Source organism: Teleopsis dalmanni, chromosome X (genome assembly GCF_002237135.1).
Source record: "Teleopsis dalmanni isolate 2A chromosome X, ASM223713v2, whole genome shotgun sequence".
NCBI classification, from domain to species: Eukaryota; Metazoa; Arthropoda; class Insecta; order Diptera; family Diopsidae; genus Teleopsis; species Teleopsis dalmanni.
This window is the reverse complement of record NC_051848.1, coordinates 97525008-97537782: the sequence shown is the minus strand read 5'-3', so window position 1 is coordinate 97537782 and position 12775 is coordinate 97525008. Positions and strand designations below refer to the sequence as shown.

Here is a 12775-nt window from a genome sequence, read left to right as displayed (position 1 = left end):
CGTTAATTCTTAACTTAGGTTTCGTTCACGTACTTATTCTAACAACAAAAGCCTCGTCAAGCAAGTCACGTCTGCCAGAAAGAGATCTTATCTGTTGGTGACATCGTTAATAAGTAGTAGTGCGCACAACTACTGGTTTCAATTACAAATGTTTCAGTTGCTCAACAGATATTTTTTACTGGCAGCTATATTTTTTTTCTGCTTCGAATATTAAAAAAATAACATTTATTGTATTAATAGTTTCTGATGTTATTATTTTTCTTTACCATATTTAAAGGATTTTATATTAAACGGTCTATAGTAAGTCGTAACAGCAGGAACTTATAATTAAGTTAGCTTAACATTTTTTTAATGTTTTTCCTTTATATTCATGAGGTTCTGAGTTCTTCTGAGTTCTTCTGAGTTCAATATCTTAAAAACACTACCAAAATTTTTGTGCAAAATTGATGACGAAAACATATATCAGAAGGATTTTACGAATAAAATTACTTTTATGAAGCAGTTTTAATGAACTAATTATTAAATTTGCTCTGCAAATAATTTAATATATATGTTTACTGTTATTACGTTATTACCTCTCGACCTCACTCCACCTCACAAATTGGTGTTAATTTGGATAATTCATTAATTTTCGTCGTATAACACAGTCAAAACTTAGTTACCTCGGATAAAAACTTAATAAGAAAGACAATGATGATTTGCAATTCAGTGGAATATTTACTTTGATTTATTTAAAATTTTAGGCATTTCCATTTCAATCTTATAGCAATCTTATATACTAAAGACGGACACACCTATTTTTAACCTTACAATTTTTAACTTGCAATTTTTAACTTCAAATTTTTTACTTCAGATTTTTTACTTCAAATTTTTTACTTCAAATTTTGAACTTCAAATTTTGAACTTCAAATTCTGCAATTTCAAATTGGAACTTAAAATTTGTGAACTTTAAATTTTGAGCATAAAAAATATTGTACAAAGTTTATGAAATTAGAAAAATATAAAAATACATAACTTTATTTCCTCTTCCGTTTAATAGGAACCACTGAGTGATTTTCTTCTTCAGTATATTTCCTTTTTCTAAAGCGAGGAAGTTGATTGACATTTTCTAGTAGTAGCTTTTCGTTCCTCTTCCTAGATTTTGCATTCTTTTTCTTTTTACAAGTTTCCTTCCGTTTCGTCTGGGTGGGTGTAGGTGGACTTACGCGCTGTTTCTTGACCTTCTTGTTGACCTTCTTCTTGGGCTTAGCTTTTTCATCCTGCATTTCGGTCCTAATACACTTAACGTTTTCACGTTCCTTCTTAATAACTTTTACTTTCTTTTTAGTGTCTTTTTTCGCTTGAGTCTTTCTGGCTCTTACGGCATCTGTATTAACCTTACCCTTACCACATTTTCCACTTAACATCCGTGCCGTGACAGAGCGTGTAACAATAATGGAGCGTCTAACAGTAATAGATTTGCATCTAAGTGCTTTTCCAGTCGCAGCATCAGCTTCACTATTTGAAGACACCACTTGTTTTAATTTCTCGCGATCCATTATTAAGCTTTGGCAATGGACTAAACTACTCGGACTCTGTTTGTAGTAAAAGTTGTTTCTTGCTTTCTATTAAAAATAAATTGGTTGGTACGATATACCTCTAGCAAAGGACCTGATTTTCTAACATACAATCAGACTGATTGATAGTTTTTAAATATTTTTCAATTGAAGTTAAATTTAATTCGAATTTTGACTTCTATTTAGCTTGCTTATTTAAATATACAAAATTCATTCAATTTACAGAAAAATAATATTTTTCCCAAACACTGAGGGGGGAAAAGGAAATAAAAGTAAGAGACCTTTAAGTCTATTTTCTTTGTGAACAATAACACAGATTGCTGAAAAGAATCTATTTGGGAAAATTCTTTATCATAATTTACAGTAACGACAATTTCCAAGATTTATATAATTTAATAATAAATAGGGCATCAAATTTATCAATATTTTAAATACTGAAAATTTTTGTTCATTTGAAATGTTTACAATTAGAGGTGTTTTTGAATAAACTTTTCTTAGAAACCCTACAAGCTGGAAAATATATTGGACTCTTTGGTATTAAAGTCCTTAGCGATACCACTTAGTGCAATTAATAGGGTGTGATCGCAAATCACCAATAAGGTGACTACAACTAAGTATTCCTGGTTCTGCTCCCAATCAGAAAATGTTTTTTCGCGGGTTTAATAGTCACTGATCCATCAGTGTCACAATAATTACTTTAAATCATTACTATTACGAACTGTTACGATAATAACGAACTACAAAATTTATAAGAAATCTCTTGGAAGAATTGTAGCAGGCTCTTCTTACCTTACAGATGTTGTCTTTCCCAAAAGTTATTTCTGTTTTTATCATAAAATCGTTGTATACGCGGTTGATGACAATTTTGATATCAGTCTGGATCCTCAGTGGTGATTATGTGCATATTTTATCAATTTCGTTATCTATCTCGATTTGTAAAAAATCAATGCGCTCAGAAGCCCAGAACACATGGAACTTCCTTTCGGTTTCAGTGAATCAATGGATTGTTTCTATTTAAATACATTTTATAAAAATGCGTTGTGCGCTGTAGTTGGTAATATAATCCGATATAGTCCGATTGTCAGTATAAAATTTTTATTGTATATAATTTTTACACTTTAAATTTGAACAATAAAAGTTTTCACTACTTTGTGCGGATTTAGCTTCTAATTTTATAGGTTCAAAGTCTTGAGACTGCCACTTGTAGTCCAACAATTATACTGACTTAAAAACCAAAAACAATTCTGCTTAGGTATTAAATAAGACATTTTGTTATTATATTTCACTACTATTCAAAAATCGAGCTATAAACAATTATAGTCGTTTTTTCTTTTGAAACGACTACATATTTCTTTTGTATAGAAGATGCTTCAATAATGTGATTGCCAATATGACTACGTGATATATAATTATTAGCAGTTTAATGCAGCATTAGATCTGTTTTCAATTTTTTAGCCATCCATGATCACATCCATGAAAGTGAAACCTTCAGCGTTTTGATACCAGACCTTTGTCCAACCATCTGTATTTACTTCTTGTTGCTGTTTAGTATTTATAATCCATGTCTGTTGATTGACTTGTCCAAAGTCCGTTTTTTAAAAATTTAGACCTTTGAATGTTGGAACCCTACTTTATTGGTCTGCGCTACTTTTCGGCATACAAATCCGTTGATGGCATGATTTAAATAATTTTAAGGGCATCTGCTGACTTTAAGAGTAGCCGCTGCACTTGAAGCAACCAATAAAGAGTTTTTTTCTAGTAAAATTTTTTATATTATCTTATCTGCTGCATTCTAGGACTTATGGTGTTTTTATAAGGTCGTAGTAACATTTGCTTATTGATTGGGTTTTCACAAGGGGAGAAACCCTTTTAATAATAATATAAGAGAATCAATAATAACTACGTCCTCTGATAGTACTCGTAATTGAAATAATTTGATTTCAGTTTATTTCGTATTTACCTGTCATTCCCATATTTATTTATCTCACTTTTATTTTTCCCACATATATTAATATTTCATCGCAGACAGATCAAGTATTTGCTGTTTAAACATTGGTCCGACAACTTTAAATAATTTTATTCGCAAATTACCTGACTTCATAACAGATAAGTAATAGTAGGTTTTTTACTTAATGAAAGGTTTCAATGTGTCCACTACATAAATAAATAGATCATAAGAAATATTCGTATGGAAATAACACGTTCTAGAATAAGAGTAGAACACAAAGTCCAGAAAGTCCAGGTTTACAATCTGTGATAACAAGTTTTATAATCAGATTTTAATCCAGTACTCTTGTTTTTATTTTTAAGTTATATATAAATAATAATGACACTTCAAATATATTTGTATTTTATGACAAAAAAGAACAGTCAAATCAACTTAATAAAAAATTTTCGATAAAAATTTCTTAATATTTTCATAAGAATTTGACTGATATATACTATATTTTTCAATCAAAATAATTATGTGGTTATTTAAGAAATTATTTGGCAAATCAAACGTGGAAGAAAGGTAATTAATTTTTATGAAAATTATAAATTAGATTAATATTCATAAAAACTTTTTTCTCTAATTTCTTTTTGTGATTAATCTCCGTAATACCACAGCCGGAACACAGAAGCATCTGGAATCGATGCAATACCAAATACGGACTTAGCAGGATCGAGCTGCAGTTCGCAATCTCCTCCAATTGAACAGGTAACGATGGTGTGTAATGAGACGTCAGTTTCGGACAGTAATTTAAGTATCCGTGGTAGTGTCGTTTGTGATGATCTACCACAAAGGCAACTATTACCTGTAGAAAAGACAGAGCTCAAGATAGAACACGTTTATAATTTACGTAGTCGTAGCAAAAATTCAATTTCAGAGAGCCTTAATGTAAATGAAGAAGGTTTAACTTCTCGAGTTGTGAATGATGAAAAGACAATCTGTGGACAAAAGCAATCCATTCATGCGCAAGATCTTGGTAAGCGAAAGAAGGATGAATTAACTCAACATGGTGGTGGTGATACTATAAGCCGTTCGGTTGTAATAAATGAAACAAAACTTGAGAAGAAACTCAATATTGCAAAACGTAAAAGGTGTAGCACTGATGAGGCTGCAACAGCTAAAAGGATACGTACTGAGGACGAGGATGGAAATGATGCTTCCAATATGGACACAAGGGATGCTGAATAAGAAGAGTAAAACTTGAAATATAACTAAAGAAAAAGTCCACCTTAATAAATATTTATTTTCGTATTTATTATATTCAAATAGTAAGACATATTTAAAAAAAAAAATTTATGTGTTAAAAGTGATTAACAAATTCTATTAAAAATAATCATTTTGCATATATATTCTGACATCATGTATATATCTCTGAATAAATTCTTTGAATTAAAACGTTCGATTTAAACTGATAGTTTCTTAGATACTCATTGAAACAACAACATATCCCAGTACTGTATAACTTTTAGTTCCAATTAATCAATGATACGGAGAGTATGGGAGAAAGTTAATCAACTATCCACACTATTTCTGCAGTACTGAAGTTTAGACAGATTTTCAATTTCCAGATAGAAGACGAAAGTAAACTCAATTTGAGTTTGTGGTCGTAGATATAATATTGGTAGCAGATATAAGATAGACACATAAGAGGTAGCAAATACTCGTACTACAAAACAACAATTCATTGAAATTCGGCTTGGAGAAATAATCTACACACATGAATGCAAGTAGCTCAATAGATCTCTTGGTCTTTTACTTTCGGATCCAATTGATTCCGTTAATTCTTAACTTAGGTTTCGTTCACGTACTTATTCTAACAACAAAAGCCTCGTCAAGCAAGTCACGTCTGCCAGAAAGAGATCTTATCTGTTGGTGACATCGTTAATAAGTAGTAGTGCGCACAACTACTGGTTTCAATTACAAATGTTTCAGTTGCTCAACAGATATTTTTTACTGGCAGCTATATTTTTTTTCTGCTTCGAATATTAAAAAAATAACATTTATTGTATTAATAGTTTCTGATGTTATTATTTTTCTTTACCATATTTAAAGGATTTTATATTAAACGGTCTATAGTAAGTCGTAACAGCAGGAACTTATAATTAAGTTAGCTTAACATTTTTTTAATGTTTTTCCTTTATATTCATGAGGTTCTGAGTTCTTCTGAGTTCTTCTGAGTTCAATATCTTAAAAACACTACCAAAATTTTTGTGCAAAATTGATGACGAAAACATATATCAGAAGGACTTTACGAATAAAATTACTTTTATGAAGCAGTTTTAATGAACTAATTATTAAATTTGCTCTGCAAATAATTTAATATATATGTTTACTGTTATTACGTTATTACCTCTCGACCTCACTCCACCTCACAAATTGGTGTTAATTTGGATAATTCATTAATTTTCGTCGTATAACACAGTCAAAACTTAGTTACCTCGGATAAAAACTTAATAAGAAAGACAATGATGATTTGCAATTCAGTGGAATATTTACTTTGATTTATTTAAAATTTTAGGCATTTCCATTTCAATCTTATAGCAATCTTATATACTAAAGACGGACACACCTATTTTTAACCTTACAATTTTTAACTTGCAATTTTTAACTTCAAATTTTTTACTTCAGATTTTTTACTTCAAATTTTGAACTTCAAATTTTGAACTTCAAATTTTGAACTTCAAATTTTGCAATTTCAAATTGGAACTTAAAATTTGTGAACTTTAAATTTTGAGCATAAAAAATATTGTACAAAGTTTATGAAATTAGAAAAATATAAAAATACATAACTTTATTTCCTCTTCCGTTTAATAGGAACCACTGAGTGATTTTCTTCTTCAGTATATTTCCTTTTTCTAAACCGAGGAAGTTGATCGACATTTTCTAGTAGTAGCTTTTCGTTCCTCTTCCTAGATTTTGCATTCTTTTTCTTTTTACAAATTTCCTTCCGTTTCGTCTGGGTGGGTGTAGGTGGACTTACGCGCTGTTTCTTGACCTTCTTGTTGACCTTCTTCTTGGGCTTAGCTTTTTCATCCTGCATTTCGGTCCTAATACACTTAACGTTTTCACGTTCCTTCTTAATAACTTTTACTTTCTTTTTAGTGTCTTTTTTCGCTTGAGTCTTTCTGGCTCTTACGGCATCTGTATTAACCTTACCCTTACCACATTTTCCACTTAACATCCGTGCCGTGACAGAGCGTGTAACAATAATGGAGCGTCTAACAGTAATAGATTTGCATCTAAGTGCTTTTCCAGTCGCAGCATCAGCTTCACTATTTGAAGACACCACTTGTTTTAATTTCTGGCGATCCATTATTAAGCTTTGGCAATGGACTAAACTACTCGGACTCTGTTTGTAGTAAAAGTTGTTTCTTGCTTTCTATTAAAAATAAATTGGTTGGTACGATATACCTCTAGCAAAGGACCTGATTTTCTAACACACAATCAGACTGATTGATAGTTTTTAAATATTTTTCAATTGAAGTTAAATTTAATTCGAATTTTGACTTCTATTTAGCTTGCTTATTTAAATATACAAAATTCATTCAATTTACAGAAAAATAATATTTTTCCCAAACACTGAGGGGGGAAAAGGAAATAAAAATAAGAGACCTTTAAGTCTATTTTCTTTGTGAACAATAACACAGATTGCTGAAAAGAATCTATTTGGGAAAATTCTTTATCATAATTTACAGTAACGACAATTTCCAAGATTTATATAATTTAATAATAAATAGGGCATCAAATTTATCAATATTTTAAATACTGAAAATTTTTGTTCATTTGAAATGTTTACAATTAGAGGCGTTTTTGAATAAACTTTTCTTAGAAACCCTACAAGCTGGAAAATATATTGGACTCTTTGGTATTAAAGTCCTTAGCGATACCACTTAGTGCAATTAATAGGGTGTGATCGCAAATCACCAATAAGGTGACTACAACTAAGTATTCCTGGTTCTGCTCCCAATCAGAAAATGTTTTTTCGCGGGTTTAATAGTCACTGATCCATCAGTGTCACAATAATTACTTTAAATCATTACTATTACGAACTGTTACGATAATAACGAACTACAAAATTTATAAGAAATCTCTTGGAAGAATTGTAGCAGGCTCTTCTTACCTTACAGATGTTGTCTTTCCCAAAAGTTATTTCTGTTTTTATCATAAAATCGTTGTATACGCGGTTGATGACAATTTTGATGTCAGTCTGGATCCTCAGTGGTGATTATGTGCATATTTTATCAATTTCGTTATCTATCTCGATTTGTAAAAAATCAATGCGCTCAGAAGCCCAGAACACATGGAACTTCCTTTCGGTTTCAGTGAATCAATGGATTGTTTCTATTTAAATACATTTTATAAAAATGCGTTGTGCGCTGTAGTTGGTAATATAATCCGATATAGTCCGATTGTCAGTATAAAATTTTTATTGTATATAATTTTTACACTTTAAATTTGAACAATAAAAGTTTTCACTACTTTGTGCGGATTTAGCTTCTAATTTTATAGGTTCAAAGTCTTGAGACTGCCACTTGTAGTCCAACAATTATACTGACTTAAAAACCAAAAACAATTCTGCTTAGGTATTAAATAAGACATTTTGTTATTATATTTCACTACTATTCAAAAATCGAGCTATAAACAATTATAGTCGTTTTTTCTTTTGAAACGACTACATATTTCTTTTGTATAGAAGATGCTTCAATAATGTGATTGCCAATATGACTACGTGATATATAATTATTAGCAGTTTAATGCAGCATTAGATCTGTTTTCAATTTTTTAGCCATCCATGATCACATCCATGAAAGTGAAACCTTCAGCGTTTTGATACCAGACCTTTGTCCAACCATCTGTATTTACTTCTTGTTGCTGTTTAGTATTTATAATCCATGTCTGTTGATTGACTTGTCCAAAGTCCGTTTTTTAAAAATTTAGACCTTTGAATGTTGGAACCCTACTTTATTGGTCTGCGCTACTTTTCGGCATACAAATCCGTTGATGGCATGATTTAAATAATTTTAAGGGCATCTGCTGACTTTAAGAGTAGCCGCTGCACTTGAAGCAACCAATAAAGAGTTTTTTTCTAGTAAAATTTTTTATATTATCTTATCTGCTGCATTCTAGGACTTATGGTGTTTTTATAAGGTCGTAGTAACATTTGCTTATTGATTGGGTTTTCACAAGGGGAGAAACCCTTTTAATAATAATATAAGAGAATCAATAATAACTACGTCCTCTGATAGTACTCGTAATTGAAATAATTTGATTTCAGTTTATTTCGTATTTACCTGTCATTCCCATATTTATTTATCTCACTTTTATTTTTCCCACATATATTAATATTTCATCGCAGACAGATCAAGTATTTGCTGTTTAAACATTGGTCCGACAACTTTAAATAATTTTATTCGCAAATTACCTGACTTCATAACAGATAAGTAATAGTAGGTTTTTTACTTAATGAAAGGTTTCAATGTGTCCACTACATAAATAAATAGATCATAAGAAATATTCGTATGGAAATAACACGTTCTAGAATAAGAGTAGAACACAAAGTCCAGAAAGTCCAGGTTTACAATCTGTGATAACAAGTTTTATAATCAGATTTTAATCCAGTACTCTTGTTTTTATTTTTAAGTTATATATAAATAATAATGACACTTCAAATATATTTGTATTTTATGACAAAAAAGAACAGTCAAATCAACTTAATAAAAAATTTTCGATAAAAATTTCTTAATATTTTCATAAGAATTTGACTGATATATACTATATTTTTCAATCAAAATAATTATGTGGTTATATAAGAAATTATTTGGCAAATCAAACGTGGAAGAAAGGTAATTAATTTTTATGAAAATTATAAATTAGATTAATATTCATAAAAACTTTTTTCTCTAATTTCTTTTTGTGATTAATCTCCGTCATACCACAGCCGGAACACAGAAGCATCTGGAAACGATGCAATACCAAATACGGACTTAGCAGGATCGAGCTGCAGTTCGCAATCTCCTCCAATTGAACAGGTAACGATGGTGTGTAATGAGACGTCAGTTTCGGACAGTAATTTAAGTATCCGTGGTAGTGTCGTTTGTGATGATCTACCACAAAGGCAACTATTACCTGTAGAAAAGACAGAGCTCAAGATAGAACACGTTTATAATTTACGTAGTCGTAGCAAAAATTCAATTTCAGAGAGCCTTAATGTAAATGAAGAAGGTTTAACTTCTCGAGTTGTGAATGATGAAAAGACAATCTGTGGACAAAAGCAATCCATTCATGCGCAAGATCTTGGTAAGCGAAAGAAGGATGAATTAACTCAACATGGTGGTGGTGATACTATAAGCCGTTCGGTTGTAATAAATGAAACAAAACTTGAGAAGAAACTCAATATTGCAAAACGTAAAAGGTGTAGCACTGATGAGGCTGCAACAGCTAAAAGGATACGTACTGAGGACGAGGATGGAAATGATGCTTCCAATATGGACACAAGGGATGCTGAATAAGAAGAGTAAAACTTGAAATATAACTAAAGAAAAAGTCCACCTTAATAAATATTTATTTTCGTATTTATTATATTCAAATAGTAAGACATATTTAAAAAAAAAAATTTATGTGTTAAAAGTGATTAACAAATTCTATTAAAAATAATCATTTTGCATATATATTCTGACATCATGTATATATCTCTGAATAAATTCTTTGAATTAAAACGTTCGATTTAAACTGATAGTTTCTTAGATACTCATTGAAACAACAACATATCCCAGTACTGTATAACTTTTAGTTCCAATTAATCAATGATACGGAGAGTATGGGAGAAAGTTAATCAACTATCCACACTATTTCTGCAGTACTGAAGTTTAGACAGATTTTCAATTTCCAGATAGAAGACGAAAGTAAACTCAATTTGAGTTTGTGGTCGTAGATATAATATTGGTAGCAGATATAAGATAGACACATAAGAGGTAGCAAATACTCGTACTACAAAACTACAATTCATTGAAATTCGGCTTGGAGAAATAATCTACACACATGAATGCAAGTAGCTCAATAGATCTCTTGGTCTTTTACTTTCGGATCCAATTGATTCCGTTAATTCTTAACTTAGGTTTCGTTCACGTACTTATTCTAACAACAAAAGCCTCGTCAAGCAAGTCACGTCTGCCAGAAAGAGATCTTATCTGTTGGTGACATCGTTAATAAGTAGTAGTGCGCACAACTACTGGTTTCAATTACAAATGTTTCAGTTGCTCAACAGATATTTTTTACTGGCAGCTATATTTTTTTTCTGCTTCGAATATTAAAAAAATAACATTTATTGTATTAATAGTTTCTGATGTTATTATTTTTCTTTACCATATTTAAAGGATTTTATATTAAACGGTCTATAGTAAGTCGTAACAGCAGGAACTTATAATTAAGTTAGCTTAACATTTTTTTAATGTTTTTCCTTTATATTCATGAGGTTCTGAGTTCTTCTGAGTTCTTCTGAGTTCAATATCTTAAAAACACTACCAAAATTTTTGTGCAAAATTGATGACGAAAACATATATCAGAAGGACTTTACGAATAAAATTACTTTTATGAAGCAGTTTTAATGAACTAATTATTAAATTTGCTCTGCAAATAATTTAATATATATGTTTACTGTTATTACGTTATTACCTCTCGACCTCACTCTACATCTATTAGCTATAAAGATAGTCACGTGACTGAATTTAGTAAGTTTTCAATTTAGCCACTTTTCACCTTAAAATATCTTTTTTTATTTTGCTTTCTTTATTTCATCCACTTTCGTTTTATTTCAATGATTTCATTAAATCAAGATGCAAATTAAGATATAAAATAGATAAATTACGCAAAGGAATTAAATAAGAAAATCCAACGTATAGTAACCAGTCGAAACGACGCAACCTAACCCAACTCAAACTGCGCTGAAGGGAAGAAGTGTTCGAATACTTTTCCACCCGCGCGTTCATCCGCCCGTCCATCTGTCTGTAATTTTATTATGGGTATACTACGCACCGCTTTCATCGCTCAGCAGACACGTGGGGATGATGGTTGAGGGTTCATACATTTTCCACTTTCACAATAAAATTCAGAGAATGTCCTTGTATGGACTGAAACCATGCAACCGTATAGAATATTATCAAGAATCACGCATAAATTAACGTAAACGACTTTATTTCTTCACAAAATACGTAAATGGGAAAATGTTTGCAAGTTAATTTACCGTTATGAAGTTGTACAATATTAACTTTTATCCTCGCATGGATGTCTGGGAAACTGTTGCTAAGATTTCCACTTAATCATTTTTATATGAGATGTTGCCACGTTGGTAAGCAATCTGTAAAGTGTACGAAGATAGGAATGGACTCTGGCAATCAAAAACTTAATAAATTCGATTGATTGTTACTTTTTTCGAAATATCAAATCAAAAACTTTTATTTGGCATTAGGGCCCAAATAATGGTCCAATACAATGTGCGGTATCATTTGGCGTTGCTTTGCCTGGAAACATATATGATATGTAAGCGAATGGTTACTTGCACGTATTGTTAATAATTCTGATCATTTTTTTTTTAAATCTACATTTTACAGTCAGACTAATTAGACAATAAGTAGTTAGTTTTGAAACGCCTTAAATGAGGCGCATGTACTATTCAGTCAATTTAGTTAATCCACTGAAGCGTCGACATATACAATATATACGTGTAATGGTACAAATTATTTATTTCAAACTCTGTGGGAGTTTTCTTTCTTAGCCTTTTAAAGGTGTTCGAAGGTGACATCACGTCCATTGTAAGCGGGGTTAGATAATTTTATTTTGATTTGCATATTTCTTTGCACTTTTGACGCTCTTTCTTTGATTGCTAGTACTCGGAGCTATTTATTTAGCTGGTCGTTCGTAATAATCCAACGCACATTTGCAATTGAAAATAAGTTCGATGCTTTTTAATGAAAAAAATAAAAATAAGTTCTATATCAAATAAGAGAAATTGTGTATACCTTTAGATAACGGCATGATGTTAGATGTGAAAAGAAACCTTAAAGTTCTGCATTTAGCAGAGTTGTGGTACTGCGACACTTTGTATATGCAGGCTATGTATTAATAATGGGCCATAATAGTTCGAAATCATGTACCAAATATATTCGAAGCCTAGAGAAGAGTAACAAAAGATTATGAAGAAATAGCAAAATTTACTACGAAATGCAAAGTTTAA

At 30.8% G+C, this 12775-nt stretch overlaps 2 protein-coding genes across 2 annotated transcripts; both read left to right on the top strand.

The window, feature by feature from the left end:
* Positions 1-3975: 3975 nt before the first annotated feature.
* Positions 3976-4815, top strand: LOC119662082. Its single transcript, XM_038071634.1, has 2 exons — positions 3976-4068; positions 4164-4815. The coding sequence occupies exons 1-2, from the start codon at positions 4022-4024 to the stop codon at positions 4732-4734; spliced, it is 618 nt and encodes a 205-aa protein (XP_037927562.1). The 5' UTR covers positions 3976-4021; the 3' UTR covers positions 4735-4815.
* Positions 4816-9302: 4487 nt separating this feature from the next.
* LOC119662042 lies at positions 9303-10136 on the top strand. The gene is made up of 2 exons (XM_038071583.1): positions 9303-9389; positions 9485-10136. The coding sequence occupies exons 1-2, from the start codon at positions 9343-9345 to the stop codon at positions 10053-10055; spliced, it is 618 nt and encodes a 205-aa protein (XP_037927511.1). The 5' UTR covers positions 9303-9342; the 3' UTR covers positions 10056-10136.
* The last annotated feature ends 2639 nt before the right edge of the window (positions 10137-12775 follow it).

Excerpts from the sequence above, each read along its gene's own strand:
- LOC119662082 (XM_038071634.1), top strand. The coding sequence starts at position 4,022 with ATGTGGTTATTTAAGAAATTATTTGGCAAATCAAACGTGGAAGAAAG. Across the intron at positions 4,069-4,163 it reads AAATCAAACGTGGAAGAAAG|CCGGAACACAGAAGCATCTG; the intron begins GTAATTAATTTT and ends GTAATACCACAG.
- LOC119662042 (XM_038071583.1), top strand. The coding sequence starts at position 9,343 with ATGTGGTTATATAAGAAATTATTTGGCAAATCAAACGTGGAAGAAAG. Across the intron at positions 9,390-9,484 it reads AAATCAAACGTGGAAGAAAG|CCGGAACACAGAAGCATCTG; the intron begins GTAATTAATTTT and ends GTCATACCACAG.